The 17,621-nt window shown below is 40.2% G+C and overlaps 1 protein-coding gene across 1 annotated transcript in view; it reads right to left on the reverse strand.

Annotated features, from left to right (window-relative positions):
- LOC139446218 (haloacid dehalogenase-like hydrolase domain-containing 5) overlaps positions 1-14,262 on the reverse strand; it is a 47,652-nt gene extending 33,390 nt beyond the window's left edge. The window contains exon 1 of the mRNA XM_071227544.1: positions 14,114-14,262. Within this exon, the coding sequence (XP_071083645.1) occupies positions 14,114-14,239 (126 nt within the window). The 5' untranslated portion in view covers positions 14,240-14,262. The remainder of the gene's footprint in view (positions 1-14,113) is intronic.
- Between the last annotated feature and the right edge of the window lie 3,359 nt (positions 14,263-17,621).

The following is a 17,621-nucleotide window of genomic DNA, read 5'->3' on the forward strand; positions in this document are numbered from 1 at the left end:
GAGGTTATCTGATTTCTATAAGGAAGTATTCCTTACTCGTTTCTCTCTTAAATGACCCTGACCTTGGTTGATCACCTTGGTTGCCAGGGCAACTGTGTTGTGGTTGGTGAAATACCGATGCTAGACACGTGGGTCGCGGAGGGTTTCCGTATACAGATGATGCAATGTGGGGATACTAGTCTGCGGAAGTGTATCACTATGTCATTGTGTCAATGGGGTACACATTCACACCAATGCTTATGACCAGGTCAACTCAAAGGACTGGGATTACAAAACCAATAAACTTGTTTCAGAGCTAAAGAGGGCATTATCTTAGAAACAGAAAAATATCACAGATATATCACTTGTTAAGAAGTACAATAAATTAAGAGAATAATGTTACTTTTTAGAACCTTAAAATGGAGGCCTTGTAACCGTGGTGGCAGTATAAGGGGCCATGGGGTGCTGGTCTTTTGATAGAAGTCCAGTCGACTAAGGCGCCGCAATTCACTGCGCAGAGTTACGTCCCTTTGGCACGCCTGAAACCTATAATTGTGGGTTCGAATCCCAGTTCGCCACGATTATGTTTCTAGGTTTGTCAGCACCATACCCGTTCTCGTGGGTTTCACCAAAGTGGTAAAGGTCTAAGACCTGCATCACTTCAGGCTTTCCTCCCACATCAAACTGACGCTCCGAGACATAACCGTAATACTGTAAAAAAGCAGCATTAAACCCAACTCACTCACTCACTTTTGATAGAAACAGAATATGTTCTCAGTGACTCTGTTAAGATAAATATTCTCTGAAAGGAGCAGCTAGACTTCTTTATCACAATACTTTTTATTTTCACCTCATACAGCATATCTGGTGAACATTTTGATTTTGATTGAAGATTTTTTTTCAGTCACTGTGTTAAGATAGAAAAAAACTTCTCTGTAAGAAGCAGAAAAACTTCATTTTTATAACAACAAATTCTTTTCAGGTCATACAGCATATCAAGTGAACATTTAGTTATTTTTTAAAGATTTTTTTGCAGCCACTGATTTAAAAAAACAAACCTTTCTGTCAGAAGCAGTAAAACCTCTTTTTTTCACAATTTTTCTCAGATTATACAGCATACCCAGTGAACATTTAAGTTTATTTTGAAGACCTGAAGCAATAGTTTTTTCTTGATTTCACAAAAAATCCAACGCACACCCCATCCACCCAAAATATGACATTCGTACCCCCTTGGACTCTCAGGAGAGGTAGGCTAAGATCCTAAAGCAAATATGTTGACCTGGAGTCTAGGTGCTCCCATAACCTTGTGTACGTCCCATGACCACTCTGAGAGTGAATGAATCCTTTCCCGCAGCAGTCCTCACAAGGCAAAGCTTCAGTGCTGCCATATCATAGGAATTCAATTGCCCAGCACCCACTTCTATCAATTTGAAGAGTTGACATGAAGCTTTGTCACAAATGTACCAACTTCCTTAGCTTCTATTATATCCTCCCCATATAAAACATTCCTGTTTGTAGGACATAAATGCACAGTGTTTGTGTTGAAAAGAGGATACGTTGAGAAATACAAAATATATTGTAAAGTGTTAACTGCAAAGTGTAGACTGATAAGAGTTACAGCCCTTTGACATCTGGTTGTGCAGTTGTTTCGGTGGGAGAATGGCAACTTTGCAGCTCGCGACAATATTTTAAATATATTTTTCAACCACTGACATTGTAAGGACAAAACAAACTTCTTTAAACCAACAAACACACATTAATCTCCTGAGCATGATTTAACCTTTGCCCAGCCAGTGATAAATTTTACTATGACTTACACGTGTGGAATTTCTTAAATAGTTTAAAAAAAATAAAATTTAAGAGTTTTAACTGACAAGAAAAGTTTGCTTGTTTGTTTTGTTTGTTTGTTTGTTTAACACCACACTCAGCAATATTCCAACTATATGACAGCAGTCTGTAAATAATCTAGTCTGGTCCAGATGACATGCATCAATCAAGTCAGTGAGCTTGACCACCCGATCCTGTTAGTCTTATCACAAGCATAGTTTGCTTTTAATACAAGCATGGGTTGCTGAAGACCTATTCTACCCCCGACCTTCACAGGATCCCCTCTTTGTACACATGCATTTTGTAAGCTCCCTACAGTGATACTCAATTCCCATTTCAGTGTTTCAGGTAAAGGTGTCATGATGTGGAGCTTGGCATTTCAAAAGGCTGGTTCCTGGTTTTCTTTACGCTGCAACATCTTTATATATAAAGATAATAGGTTCTTTTTATGGTCTATACTTGTAATAAATTAACAGATATATTTTAAAGTTAAGCTGATATCTGTGCTTGAAGTTCCTTCACAACATCTCCGAACATCTCAAATATCATTTATCCCTTGCCATGTTTATCCTATACAATTCAGAAATGTTACTTACATTATTTATTTGTGTGCATCAGTTACAACTGATCTGTACATGTATCTTTTTTTCCCGTGAAGATCCGGGGTAGAATAGGTCTTCAGCAACCCATGCTTGCCCTAAAAGGCGACTATGCTTGTCGTAAAAGGCGACTAACGGGATCGGGTGGTCAGGCTCGCTGACTTGGTTGATGCAGGTCATCGATCCCAATGGCGTGGATCGATGCTCATGATATTAATCACTGGATTGTCTGGTCCAAACTCGATTATTTACAGACCGCCGTCATATAGCTGGAATATTGCTGAGTTCGGCGTTAAACAACAAACAAACAAACAATGTATCTTTGTCCAACTATTCTACCACGAACTTGTACACTGTGGCCCAGGTAGGTCATGTAGATCATCATATGTGTGTTATTTATAAACAAATCCTGGCAAATCTCCATGCATGGCACATATCATGACAATAACGGATGTTATGACTTGGAATCTCAGATGATGGACATCAATAGATGAACAGTAGGAATCACGATGAAGCATCAGATCATCTCTTCTGTTATATACAGTAAACTACGGTATGAACAGGGACCACTAATTTTAGTCGTTATAACTGTAGGTCGTTATAAGCATATACACCATATACACAGCCAATGGCCGGGACAGAAAAAAAACAGTTCGTTATATCGTCAGTTCGGTATATGCGTGTTTGTCGTAAACGTATACACGCATAACCCTGGTAATGAGTTATCAATGATCAACAGCAGTGAGAACAAAAGAGTTCACATGTCACGGACACTCAAGCATCTTTGATATTAGTTGGACTACCTCTTAGTCTCTAAAAATATATATTTAAATAAACAAAAAAATCCATTTAAATTGAAAAGGAGCCCAAGTGAGATGGGAGATTCATATCCTTAAAGTGAGGAAAATCTAGACTTGCTTCATTTAAGGCTTTTGCATTACAGTAAGGCTGGGAGGAAGGAAAAATGAAATGGTTCAGGGACTGTGAGACAGACTACTAGTCACTAGGCAATGATTTTCTTCAGTTTCCACACTGCTCTTTTCAGTAAGAAATCTGCAATATACACAAGAACATGCAGACTTGTGAATGTTCTTTGTGGGGCGCTTACAAAGACTAGACAAACAAATCGGTCTGGATGTTGGTCAGGGGGAGCTTATTGGAGCAGGGTGCTTTTTACGGCGATTACGCATACGTCACAGACAAACAAGTCTGGGCCAGGCAAACCAGTGGTTAACGGCATGATCATCCTCCGCTGCCATCTTGGTTCGATGATATGTAGTTCAAGCCCACTGAGATACCATGCCACAGTTTAACATGGATGCCCCACTCAGAGACTGCATGCTGACTCCCAGCCGACCAGTCCTTGTTTTATCCCATTAATGTCAAGCATTAGGCAGGGTAACAAAAAGTACCATCTTTTTGCTATGATGCGGCCAGGGATCAAACCACCAACCTTTCACTTCCATCTTCCACTCTCTGATGAGACCCTAAACCACTCAAAGACTGCATGCTGATTCCGAGCCGACCAGTGCATGTTTTATCCCATTTCACCAGGCAGGGTAACAACAAGTACCATCTTTTAACATCTTTTTGCTATGACGTTGCCAGGGATCAAACCACCAACCTTTCACTTCCATCTTCCACTCTCTGATGAGACTCTAAACCATTCAAAGACTGCATGCTGATGAGTCGAACAGTGCATGTTTTATCCCATTAATGCCGAGCACCAGGCAGGGTAACAACAAGTACCATCTTTTTGCTATGACGCGGCCAGGGATCAAACCACCAACCTAAATCCACTCTCTGAGCAGACACTCAACCACAGGTTAAAAGGAAATGATCACTCCTTATCTTACCACATATGAAATACTTAATTCGGATTCTTCACTGAAGCAGCAATGAGGCTCTTCCTTTGTACCCCACTGACAGATAAGGTAAACAAATAAACAACAAACCCTGCTGGGAAATACGAAACTTCTCACCAATGCGAATACTAGGATATGTATATGACCTTGAACCTGACCACCTATGAAATGCAGTTTAGCAAATGTAACCAAGTATGTAAAGGCAATAACTCTGTGTTGTCTGTGTTTGTGTTGTCTGCTGCTGTCAACAGGTCTGTGAAATGGTTGCTAGCCATACTATGAATTAACCTTTTGTCCCTGAATCCAAATTAGCTTATTTGAAAATATATATCTACAAAATAAAAAATAAAATACAAATAGAGTCCTGGACAAGGCTGATGCAATCTAGACTTGAAGGTTGAAATCATTTTGTCATTTTTTCTCAACCATACTGAAGACATATTAGATTTGTTTGTTTGTTTGTTTTTTGTTCTTTAACGCCACACTCGGCGTTCCAGCTATCTAATGGCAGTCTGTAAATAATTAAGATTGGTCCAGGCGATCCAGTGATTGACATTATGAGCATCAATCCACGCAATTTATTTGGACACGATGACATGCATCAACCAAGTCAGCGAGCCTGACCACCCGATCCCGTGAGTCGCCTCTTAAGACAAGATAGTTGCCTTTTACCGAAAGTGTGAGTTGTTGAAGACCTATTCTACCCCGGATCACATCTGAGATAAATGGTCAACATTATGCCAATAAGATAATTCACGGTCAAGTTTTAGTGTTTGGCTATCAGTTGGGCACAGAAAGCAAACGTTTCCAAAAATGTTCTCTTTGCTTTGAAATCGAATGCAAACTAATTCACACATGACAGCAAAAACTGGCTACGTTTAAGAAAACACATGATCTAAACGCTAAAGGGGTATTTGCATATTTACCCTGGTTCTGAAAATAAAAAGAAATTGTACAATAGAATGTCTGCATGACTTGCAACCTTATGTATTATCATCAATAACCCAGTACCGTTCAACTCCCATCAATCATGTGCACAATATAACAGACAGCTGCTATAACTGGATACTGCATTTTGTAACAAAACTAGAGCCTAATAGGGCTGGGACGAGTCCAAATTTACTACCCGGGTACCCGCCACCCTATTACCCTACCCTACCCTACCCGGATACCCGCTATAGGTCTCAAGAGTTGGGTACAAAATGTCCGAATGGGAATTGTTTTACCGCAGCCCTTGCAAAAACTATTTAGATACATGTATAAAACAATCTGATCAAGTATATTCTGCAGTTGATAGATGCTTTATCCTTACTTGAACATATAAAAGTCAGAAAGAATGCCTGCATAGTGAGATCGAAAAGTGAACATTAGCTATACTTGTAGTGCAACACTTTGAGTTTTATTGATAATGTCATTAAACAGTATGTCACGCGATTAACCACGGGTCCAGGTAGTCATGTGGGTACCCTGGTCCTACTCAGGACCAACCCGACCCGAGTACCCGAGTTACCCGTCCCAGCCCAAGAGCCTAGGACTCCGATAACTCACTCCCAAACACCCCACCTCTCTTCATAACAACAAATTGTGGGTATGACAAATGGGGTTATGACAATTGTGAATATGACAATTGTGGATATCAGCAGCAGCTGTCAGTGAATGCTGCAGTGCTTACGAAGGACCTTACTGCACTGTGCATAGGCGGAAGTCTGACCAAGTTTTAAATTCACAAGAGGAGAGCACGGTATAACTGGTATACCAGTACATTGCAATACCTTTTTCAAATGATACATGTTGGAATATTTTTTCTGTTTTTTTGTGGAGTTATTACTATTATTATAGTGATGTAGACATGAATTTATATACAATATTTTAGATTCTATAACAAGGTATATATTACTATCGGGAGACTTGATAAAAGTCATTCTTTTTATGTTTAATTTATTTCTTTTCCAGCTGCTTTTCAGTAGGGGTGGGCCCAGGAAACGAAAAAGAAAAATGAGTGGCCTAATGTCATTAAATAATCTCGGTAATCCAGCGTTTGTCTATTCCGGATTCCAGCACTGTTTGTCAGGTTCCTTCCACACTCTATATCTGTAAACCAAGATGCTTGGTCTTAGATGTCTTCAGCGAGCGAGTATGGTATTACGCCGCTTTTAGCAATATTCCAGCAATATCATGGCGGGGAACACCAGTAATGGGCCCCACACATTGTACCCATGTCGGGAATCGAACCCTAGGTGAGAGTGTATGTTGTGACAGTCACATTAGCTTGTCAGTAGACTATAAATCCACCAGCCTCATCAGGCAGCTCCAGAGTGCCACCTGGGACAAACTGTGTCCGTGTAACTCTGTGCTTATTTCTGCACTACCGCATCACAATTACTTTCATGTCCTAGGTAACGTCACCAGGAAGGTATTCTACATTTGCACATATTAAATAAGGACATGACCCCATTAGGCCGGGCTCCGCTAACATGTATGATAGAAGAACTTGAAATTAAGACAAGAGATATTATTTGGATGAAATGGTCACGTATGTGGAGGTACTGGTGGACTGCAGAAAATGAGCTGAACTCCTGTTAAGCAGCCCCAAATGCAGCAATGTTGTCCTGCAACAACATTGCCAAGCAACCATGTTGCTTACCAATGCAGCATCTGCTGACCTGCAACTACTGTTGCCAAGCAACCATGTTGCTATGCAGCTAGTGCTACCAGGCAAGTACCATTGCCAAATAATGAGCGAGGGCAACTATTGTTGCCAAGCTGACCATCTGCTGTAAAGCAGACACTAAGCCATCTGCTGTAAAGCAGAATGGATAAATTGGTTCCTGCTGTAAAGCGAGCAACCCTATCCTATATAATATATATTTTGGGATGTAACCCAAGATGACAAATGTTACTGGTAATGCAGTCCACCTGCACTCTGCCACAAGCACCAAGGTGCTTCCCCGCAGCCAAATTACTTTCATGTCCAAGGTAACATCACCAGGAAGGTATTCTAGATTAGCACAAATTATGCTGATTCAGTGTATTCATATCGAACCTGCTATGATTTCTATTAACAATTCTTCAGAATGATATTTGTCAAATGCACTGAAACTGTCTATATAATACTGTTACTTCAATATTTCCTTTTCTTTCACATACAACTTAGAATAGTCTCATTCTATTCAGTGAATCAATACCTTTCTGATACAACATTTAATTGAAAACTTTGGATTCAAGCTACCTTTTATATCAAAACTAGAGCCCAGGACTACGATAACTCACTACCAAACACCCCACCTCTGACAATTGTTGGTATGACAAATGGAGGTATGACAAATGCAGATATGTCAAGTGGAGGTATGACAAATGGAGGTATGACAAATGCAGATATGTCAAGTGGAGGTATGACAAATGGAGGTATGTCAAGTGGAGGTATGTCAAGTGGAGGTATGTCAAGTGGAGATATGTCAAGGGGAGGTATGTCAAGGGGAGGTATGTCAAGTGGAGGTATGTCAAGCGAAGGTATGTCAAGGGGAGGTATGTCAAGTGGAGGTATGTCAAGTGGAGGTATGTCAAGTGGAGGTATGTCAAGTGGAGGTATGACAAATGGAGGTATGTAAAGGGGAGGTATGTCAAGTGGAGGTATGTCAAGGGGAGGTATGTCAAGTGGAGGTATGTCAAGGGGAGGTATGTCAAGTGGAGGTATGTCAATTGGAGGTATGTCAAATGGAGGTATGTAAAGGGGAGGTATGTCAAGTGGAGGTATGTCAAGGGGAGGTATGTCAAGTGGGGGTATGACAAATGGAGGTATGTCAAATGGAGGTATGTCAAGTGGAGGTATGTCAAATGGAGGTATGTCAAGGGGAGGCATGTTAAATGGAGGTATGTCAAGTAGAGGTATGTTAAATGGAGGTACGTCAAGGGGAGGTATGTTAAATGGAGGTATGTCAAGTGGAGGTATGTCAAATGGAGGTATGTCAAATGGAGGTATGTCAAGGGGAGGTATGTCAAGGGGAGGTATGTCAAGTGGAGGTATGTCAAGGGGAGGTATGTCAAGTGGAGGTATGTCAAATGGAGGTATGTCAAGTGGAGGTATGTCAAACAGAGGTATGTCAAATGGAGGTATGTTAAATGGAGGTATGTCAAAACGGAGGTATGTCAAGTGGAGGTATGACAAATGGAGGTATGTCAAGTGGAGGTATGACAGATGTAGGTACAACAAATGTAGGTATCTCAAATGGAGGTATGTCAAACGGAGGTATGTCAAATGGAGGTATGTCAAACGGAGGTATGACAGATGTAGGTATGACAAATGGAGGTACAACAAATGTTGGTATGTCAAACGGAGGTATCTCAAATGGAGGTATGTCAAGTGGAGGTATCTCAAATGGAGGTATGTCAAACGGAGGTATGTCAAATGGAGGTATGTCAAACGGAGGTATGACAGATGTAGGTATGACAAATGGAGGTACAACAAATGGAGGTATGACAAACGGGAGCATACCCTACAGTAGAGTGGGGATTACACAGTTCCTAGTTGGTTGGGACAGCCAGACGTTTGCTTCATGATAAAGCACACACAAGGTCTGATACTCCACAGCAGTGCCTAATCTCATTCTGATCAGCTGATATGAGAAAAAAAGTCAGCACATTTCATCAGCAGATCCACAGTGGGGTACAGTGGTACACCCACCCTCACCCCACCCACTTTTGCTTTTTGTAGCACTGATGTGTTAAGAACATAACTAAACCAATCAGTGACCCTTTTTAAAGAAAAATAACAAACAATTGACTATCTTATTGCAACCCCCTCCCCCACCCCCAAGGTATTATTTCCATAAATACTGTCTACATTTTAGGTGCACCTTCCTTTCCTTAATAGCTGTGCAGTTCCCATTTTCCCCAAAAGGCTGCATGTTTGATTGGTTGGTTCGTTGTTTAATGCCGCACTCAGCAATATTCCAGCTATATGACAGCGGTCTGTAAATAATCGAGTATGGACCAGACAATCCAATGATTGACATCATGAGCATCGATCCACGCAATTGGGATCGATGACATGCTTCAACCAAGTCAGCGAGCCTGACCACCCGATCCCGTTAGTCGCCTCTTACGACAAGCATAGTCGCCTTTTACGGCAAGCATGGGTTGCTGAAGACCTATACTATCCCGGATCTTCACAGGTCAAGGCTGCATAGATCCGTACATGCATTTGCTAGAATAAACATGCGGAAGTGAGCAATGACATTGAAACCGTGTCATGAAGGATAATACTGTCCCACTACACTAAGTAGCAAGTTGATACTGCTATCTCTACCCTTATTAATCCTCTACCATCCAATAATGGACTGAAATAATTCAACATATATCAACATTAAATCCTAAGGTAACATTGCCCCACTCATGATGACATACATCTATGTGTGATGTCACCCAATCTAAGCCTGAAGTGGGTGAAGCTACACCCAACAGGTCACGGAGGGCAAGCGACTCTATACTGGAATTGTTAAGCCGAAAGTATGTCAAATCTGATGCAATTAAAATTATGTATTTATTATATATATTCATTTCTAAAAAGGCTGTAGGTTGACAGCTCAAAACTGTCACAAAAACTAAAAAATGTTAGAATTATAGATTTGCTGACTTTGCAATATTTTCTTCATAGAGATAGTGGCTTCCTCCATCGACAGAGCCACTTAAAGTCAAACGTGTGTAGCATAAGAGTATTGTGCACCTCAGATAAAGTATTTATAAGTGTTTTTCATATTGTTACACAATGAGTTTGGTATTTAGTGGTTGCAAGCAGCAAAAATGTCACCAGAAAACCCATTAAGTTACCTAGTTTCTCACTGAAACAAAGTTCAGGCCACACAGCTTCTAATGGATCATCAGGTTACAGGTTTTGATTACCAATTAGCTTGAGTAGGTCAAAATAGAGATGACCGGTCACCCCACCCAACTCACACACTCCTTCAATGAGAGCTGACAATATCTACTTCTAGCTACTACTTCCTGTTCATCAAATAATAAATCAAACAGAATATAATGTAAGTTACTCTTTTTTTTAATCTTCATAAAACAATAATTTTATGCACAGAATCACTTTAATCTAAAGTTTCATATTTTTGTTTTGTCATGTTCCAATGTTGCCACAATGTAAATTTAATCAGCATCATTGTAACATCACTTCATGTTCTGTCACATATTGAAATCAGTAATAATTTGGTAAAATGAATTAAATAAGTGTTATTTTATCAAATGACTGAAATATGAACTGTAAACTACACACAAAAAGATTGTTTATTGCACAAATTTTATCTCTGCTTCTTTAGGCATTAAACATGTTGAAACAATTAAACACAGCAACATTTTCGGTTTCAATTCATTTCTTTCTACAGTTAAGGTTACCATGGCACCTGCTGCTGCACAGCGTTATTCGACAACGTTGTATCTCCATCACCTATTTTGTCCTGACTTGTCACAAGGAAACAAGGCAGGAAAGTACACACACAGTTTCAAAATACAAGTTTAGTAATGATTGTGAACTGGACCAAGACAACTGATGCTCCTCTATGAAGCAAGAGGTGTTTTGTACTAAACATTCATTGAACATCATAATAGCGGTGCCTAAGATGACTGGGTCACCTATGATCCCTTGACATGTGAGGAAATTCCTGTGACAAAACTAGTCAAACCACTACCTCTGTTGGTTGTTGTCTCTTTCGCTTCCTCTGAACACACAATGTCTGGGTTAAACGACATTGGGGTGAGCAACATTCCATTGCTGAGTGGTTATCGTAATATCATTCAAACATTCTGTGGCACTAGAAGGGCTGGGACAAGTCCAAATGTACTACCTGGGTACCCTATAACCCAACCCTACTGGGTACCCACTGTAAGTCTCAGTTTTACCGAAGTCCTACTTAAAGCTTCTTAGATACACACATAAAACGATCTGATCGGCAGTATGTCTTTCCTTAAACAAATAAAAGTCAGAAGGAATGCGTGCATGGTCAGAAAGAAATGTGAACATTTAGCGACTCATTGTGTAACTGTAGCAGGACGTGGAGTCATCCCACAGATGACATCCTTACCTTGTCAGCTTGCTGGCGGGGTTAACCTCTTTGGTCATGTGGACAAGGCATCCGACCTGAAGGTCCGTGGTTCGAATCCCATCACAGGACTCGGAAATTTTATGGCCGCTACATTGGCGCCCAATGTGGGGCTGAGCATGTTCATATTAAATTTGAACAAAATAAGCCTCAGTACCCTACTATGCGGCCCAGGACGTACCTTCTGTTGACGGGGGAGTATGTAGCAGGGCGTGGAGTCATCCCACAGAAGACATCCTTACCTTGTCAGCTTGCTGACGGGGTTAACCTCTTTGGTCATGTGGACAAGGCATCCGACCTGAAGGTCCGTGGTTCGAATCCAATCACGGGACTCAGAAATTTTAGGGCCGCTACATAACCATGGAATTTGCTTGTAATTATCAATAAACAATGTATCATGTGACTAACCACAGGTCTGGGTTGTCCTGTGGGTACCCGGGTCATACCAAGGACCCACCTGACCGAAGTACCCAAGTTACCAGCCCTAGGCAGTAGAAACTGTTGTAAATCTATTTTTAGTAATTGTCAGGGGCAGAAAAAGAATTGAACTACAATGTACTAGTACAGAATATTAAGAAGCTGTCATCATGGTCATGGACAGTCATGAACATCAGTCAACAGCAGTGGGAGGAGCTTTCCAGAATGGTTTTGTGCTATAATTAGAGTTATCTGCCCCTGCTTGTTTGCATGAACATGGCAGGATCGATCATTCGAGAAGTTTCTGGATGGGACAGTTTCTAGAAGGCTTGCTGTACCTATATAACAGCAACACAAAGGGGATTCAAGGGCGGTTTAAGGCCTTTTTTCCTGTATAGACTTATTTCTACTCGCCAAGCACAGATTGGAAATCTTCAAACACAAAATTCCTGCCTGCTTCCAACACTATTGTTCTGGATTTAAGCATGGAGGCGTGCCTTTTTCAAGACGTTCAACACCGACACTATCCTGGACATTCATAAGCACACTTTTAATTTTTTTTAACCCATTGCCATTTATATTATAAACCTAAAACTGTGTGTTTCAACATCTTATATTGATTATTCATTGATCTTCCATGGTCATTTAATGGTTTCACAATTCATTTCTATGCGAACCGATTTTTTGGTAAACCCCTGCTTATGAATCCCCTCATAACATAATCAACGTGAAATATGTCACGGCAAGATATGAATATTGAAGGAGAGTCAAGTTTAGCCCAATATCCTTAAAGTCAGATCTTAGTTCTCTCTACCACTAAACAAAGATCTGAGGACATCCCATTGTGGGACACACCAGAGCCATTCCTGTATCAAAGCATTGTCATGCACTTGTAGACATGGGTCACAAAATGATTTTCACAGCCTTGTCATGATTGGGACTAACTTTACAGGAGCAATACAAAAATAAAGCCAGTCTATCATGTTGATGAAAAAAATACCATATAAACTTTAAATTTAAAACAGAGTAAAATCAAGACAAGAAGATGGTTTGTTACTATGGTTACACCATCCCCTTCCGTAGGGATGTAGCACTGCACAAAACCACACAAAAGCCGAACAGGTTAGATGACATTATCCACTAATGTGTGGTCTCCTTCCTCATTGATAACTACCGTATTCGGAGTAATAAGCGCCCCGCTCTAATAAGCGCCAACGGCGATATATGCTAACATATTGGCTAGTTAACAATCTCAATTAGCAACCCTTCCAATTGATCAAGGTACAAAAGACTTATTTATTTGTGTATGATACATACTCATGTCTTATATGCACCCTTAATTATGGGGGGGGGGGGCGGTCGGGTAGCCTAGTGGTTAAAGCGTTCGCTCGTCACGCCGAAGACCCGGGTTCGATTCCCGACATGGGTACAATGTGTGAAGCCCATTTCTGGTGTCCCCCACCGTGATATTGCTGGAATATTGCTTAAAGCGGCGTAAAACCATATTCACTCACTCACTTAATTCTGGGCAAATCCTGGAAAAATATGTCTGTCGTACATAAACATTTCAGGCTGTCAGCATAAACCACAAAATTTTCGATCTTTCAACTGTTTTTTTTCCACCAAAATAATATTCTAATAGGAGCCCCCTATTTCTAGTTTTGGGAGCGCCCTGGGCGCTTATTACGTCGAATACGGTATATTCTCAGTTCTTTTTGAGTTACAAATGTTTGTAGCCAGATGTTACAAAATATAAAATATTAACAGTTTGATACCCATCAGTTTTTCTTCACACTTTCATAACTATGTTAATGGATGTCGGGATTATTATCAGCTGTTGATCAAATTAATCAATCAAAAGTTGTCCTGCTAGAACAGGTCAGTTTAGGGGATTAAAATGATACGAACACAATGACTGATTGATAGACTTCAAATTATTGTTCTGGTTTGGCATTATATTTCACAATATACATTGTCACTATCACAATGAATATAGCTGGAATATAACTGTCAATATACTACCTACGCCGATATTGATTCTAGTCGTTGTAATCTTTAGTGCCTTTGTACCCGTGAAGCCAGTGATACAAAGACTATTTCCATTCTGCACCAGTGCCAGAGCCAGTCATTCCCAAATTATACAGTTGAACACGTTTTCGACCAAATATCATAATTTCAGTTACTAAAATGGCAAATTGGTGCCTCTTCCTTAGCACGAGTGATATTAGGATATTACCGACGAGAATGGCAGTGACAGAGAATTCGCGAAAACATAGGTCAACTTCAAATTCATGCGTAACAATGGAAATACGTTCTTCCGCCATACCTGTTTGTGTATCAGTCGCCTCTGGGTCACATATTTGCCTAACTGAAACAATCCTATAACTGGTGGACTGTTGGTCCACCGATCGGCGGGTATTAACGCCGACCCCAGCCACCGGCGACAGGCCATTTTCCGTCAGCTGTTGGACTCAAATGATATGTCAGATTTGTCACCTTCAACTCTGACCTAAAGAGAGGTGTGTTCGGATTCGACCAATCAGAAAGCTGGTAGCTATGTCGTCATATTACATGCCGTATAATGTTAATATCCTTGTTCAAAGAAAATCGGTCAGCTCACATATAGAATGTGTCTATAAATATACGCTGTGTGTTGTTGTTTGTGACTGAATGGAAAAGGAAGTATCTTTTCCAAAAAGTAGACATGTGAGCTCTGAAAATTGTCTTACGTGATGTAACGTCTAATGTGTAAGACATAGATTTTAAGATATATGTGTGTGTGTGGATTGTTCAAATGAACACAAACTCGTGCCCTGAACGCGAACTAAAGCTTTGATAGGTAAATTAACGACATGCATTTCCGAATTGGTGATGAGTGAAATCATAAATGAATAACGAACCTTTATAAATCGATTTTTAATATAAACATTGAAAATCAAACTAAATTAAATACTCAAACATGTTAATATCGTTATATATCAAATTAAAATTTATTGTGCTCGTAAATATATCTGAACAAATGGTATGTCTTTGATAGCTGCGAATTCCGTACTTATGAAACATATGTCCAGAGTGTACACAATTAATTGGTACATTGTTTACTTATTTTGTGTATATGATGTTTACATGCTGTTTTCTACCAGCTGTTGTGTAAACAGTTCGAATAAAGGTCACCTAATTCTGCGCTTTGAAAGAGAATCGTCATTTGAGATAAACACATGTTATCAGTGATATATTCTCACCACACCGAGTGAACTGTGTGAGATGGAACAGTTTATGTAATATTTGTTGTTTAAAGACCCCATGCAACATTCTCCAATTGCCTATTTGAGTCTAGAGGGTGAAAACAATATCCTATTTTTGTAATACGATCTCAAACGAGAACTATTTGCCCGAGTCATCGCTTCAAGTGTGACTTCTTTGGACAAATATTTCAAATCGCGATTTCAGAAACATTATCGCCCTCTCCTTACTGTGTTCACAGCAAATAGCTTCAAGTTTTCTGATGAGTGAAAAATGTACATTCACGCATGCGTGGCTGATTGGAGATGGCAGTGAGTGAATGTTGTTTAACGCCTCAATAGGGGAATAGCCAACGAGATACGTGTCATTACGGATCACCTGCACCCCGTGTTTGTGTGTATGTTCGTTTGTTGTTTAACGCCGCACTCAGAAATATTCCAGCTATATGACGGAGGGCTAATCGAGTAAATAATCCATTAAGACCAGACAATCCGGTGATTGACACCATCAGCATCGATCTACGTAATTGGGATACGATGACATGCATCAACCAAGTCCGCGAGCCTGACCACCCGATCCCGTTAGTCGCCTCTTACGACAAGCATGGGTTGCTGAAGACATATTCTGACCCGGATCTTCACGGGATCTGACCCGAGTGAATATGATTGGAGTTAAGTAATCCCGAGCCTTTGACGAGGGACTTACAGCAATTATTAACGAAGGAAGTTAATCCGTTATTCTCAGTGTCGACTAGGTTATTGAAATATTATGAAATTATTAAATATATATTACTCCTTGACATTTGACGTTTGAAATGTCAATCCTACAGATACTGAAGTCAGCCTATTGTTCATGACGTAATTTATTATATACCTGAGTGTGAAAGACTGAGAAACTGATGTTGAGAAAAGTGATATTTTCATCGCAGTGAACATGATTATTATTTATTATTGTCAGACGGAGCTACCTCCCCGCAGTAGTCTCCCTTTTATCGTTAGTGTCCAGAATGCACACAAACTTCCCATTGACGTTACTTTACATGGCAAAATAACGACAGATGGTTTTTTTATGGAGTCGATTTCGCTTCCCACCGTTTGCTATTCTCTTGAAATTGTTTCATCACTGTAAATTTCTCATTTAACTCGTCGATCAAGACTTTTCGTTTTGCGAAGCCTCAATTTTGCCACTTGACCAGCGTGTATTCTTTTGCTTTCAACAACGGTCTCGTAGATTTCAAGAATATTTTTGGTTAAAGCTGATTTTGTATATAATCATATCCACATGTTTGATAACGAATTTTATTGACATCAAATATTGTGTGTGTGTGTGTGTGTGTGTGTGTGTATTTTTCAACAAACGAGCACTGTGATGTCATGTGGCTTCAATTGACCAATCAGCATTGAGAATCGCTATAAATCACATGTGTAGATTAATATGGGAAAGTTATTACACATGATCATTCTACCCTTATTGTCTGGACCTGGCAAACCAGTGACTGAATGTGTGGTAAGCGAAGCACGGCAGAGGGACACCACGATAAACATATTTCATCCATATATTCTCAAGACACCTAATGAACTTTGTGAATTTGAAAATTAATATTCAGTCTAATGTTTGTTGTTTAAGACCCAACGCTAACCTTCTGACATGTGCACGTGACAGAACTAATCTTCTGGACCCCGTTCCACATAAGAACCCGTGAAGATCCGGGATAGAATAGGTCTTCAGCAACCCATGCTTGCCGTAAAAGGCGACTATGCTTGTCGTAAAAAGCGTCTAACGCGATCGGGGGGTCAGGCTCACTGATTTGGTTGATGCATGTCATGGATCCCAATTGCTTGGATCGATGCTCATGATGTCAATCACAGGATTGTCTGGTCCAGACTCAATTATTTACAGACCGCCGTCATATAGCTGGAATATTGCTGAGTGTGGCGTTAAACAACAAACAAACAAAACCGTCCCACACATCGATCTTAGCGTTACGACTGTCGCAAGTCAATGTAAAGTATGCGTGTTAAAGACCGTCTTTGCGCTGTGATAGTTTAGTGGCATACATATCATCTTAATCAGTCTTCCCTGAGACACTGGAGAAAAAATTCAGAAAGGAATCTAATTCAAGTCTAGGCTAGATTATCTCAGATCCTGAAATTAAGCATTGTTCTGGGCGCCATTTGGATTATAAACTGACGTCCAAAAGAAACCTTACCAACTGAAAATATAAATTTCAGACAAAGTATAAAACATTTTTTCGATGAAGTCTATCTAAAACACATAACCTAAATACAACAATAGTGCATGCAGAAAATGTTAATCGTCTGTTACATGTTTGCGAGATAACACGCGAAAAAGTGAAAAACACGTGCACCACGGACAACTGCAAATGCACGTACGGGTAAGGGTATAAAACGATTGCAACGGCAAGTCAGACATCTACAGTGATAAAAAAAAAACACACAAAAGAAATGCCACGACTCACAGTCGAATAACGTGAACGAGCCTTGGGTATGGAACAGATGGGAGCCACCCACGCCCATATTGCACGAACCTTCGGTTGCTCCCGTGTTGCCGTTACCAACTTGATGCAACGT

The sequence above is a fragment of the Haliotis cracherodii genome, unplaced genomic scaffold (assembly GCF_022045235.1).
Source record: "Haliotis cracherodii isolate W230 unplaced genomic scaffold, xgHalCrac1.p SCAF_6, whole genome shotgun sequence".
Taxonomy (NCBI): Eukaryota; Metazoa; Mollusca; class Gastropoda; order Lepetellida; family Haliotidae; genus Haliotis; species Haliotis cracherodii.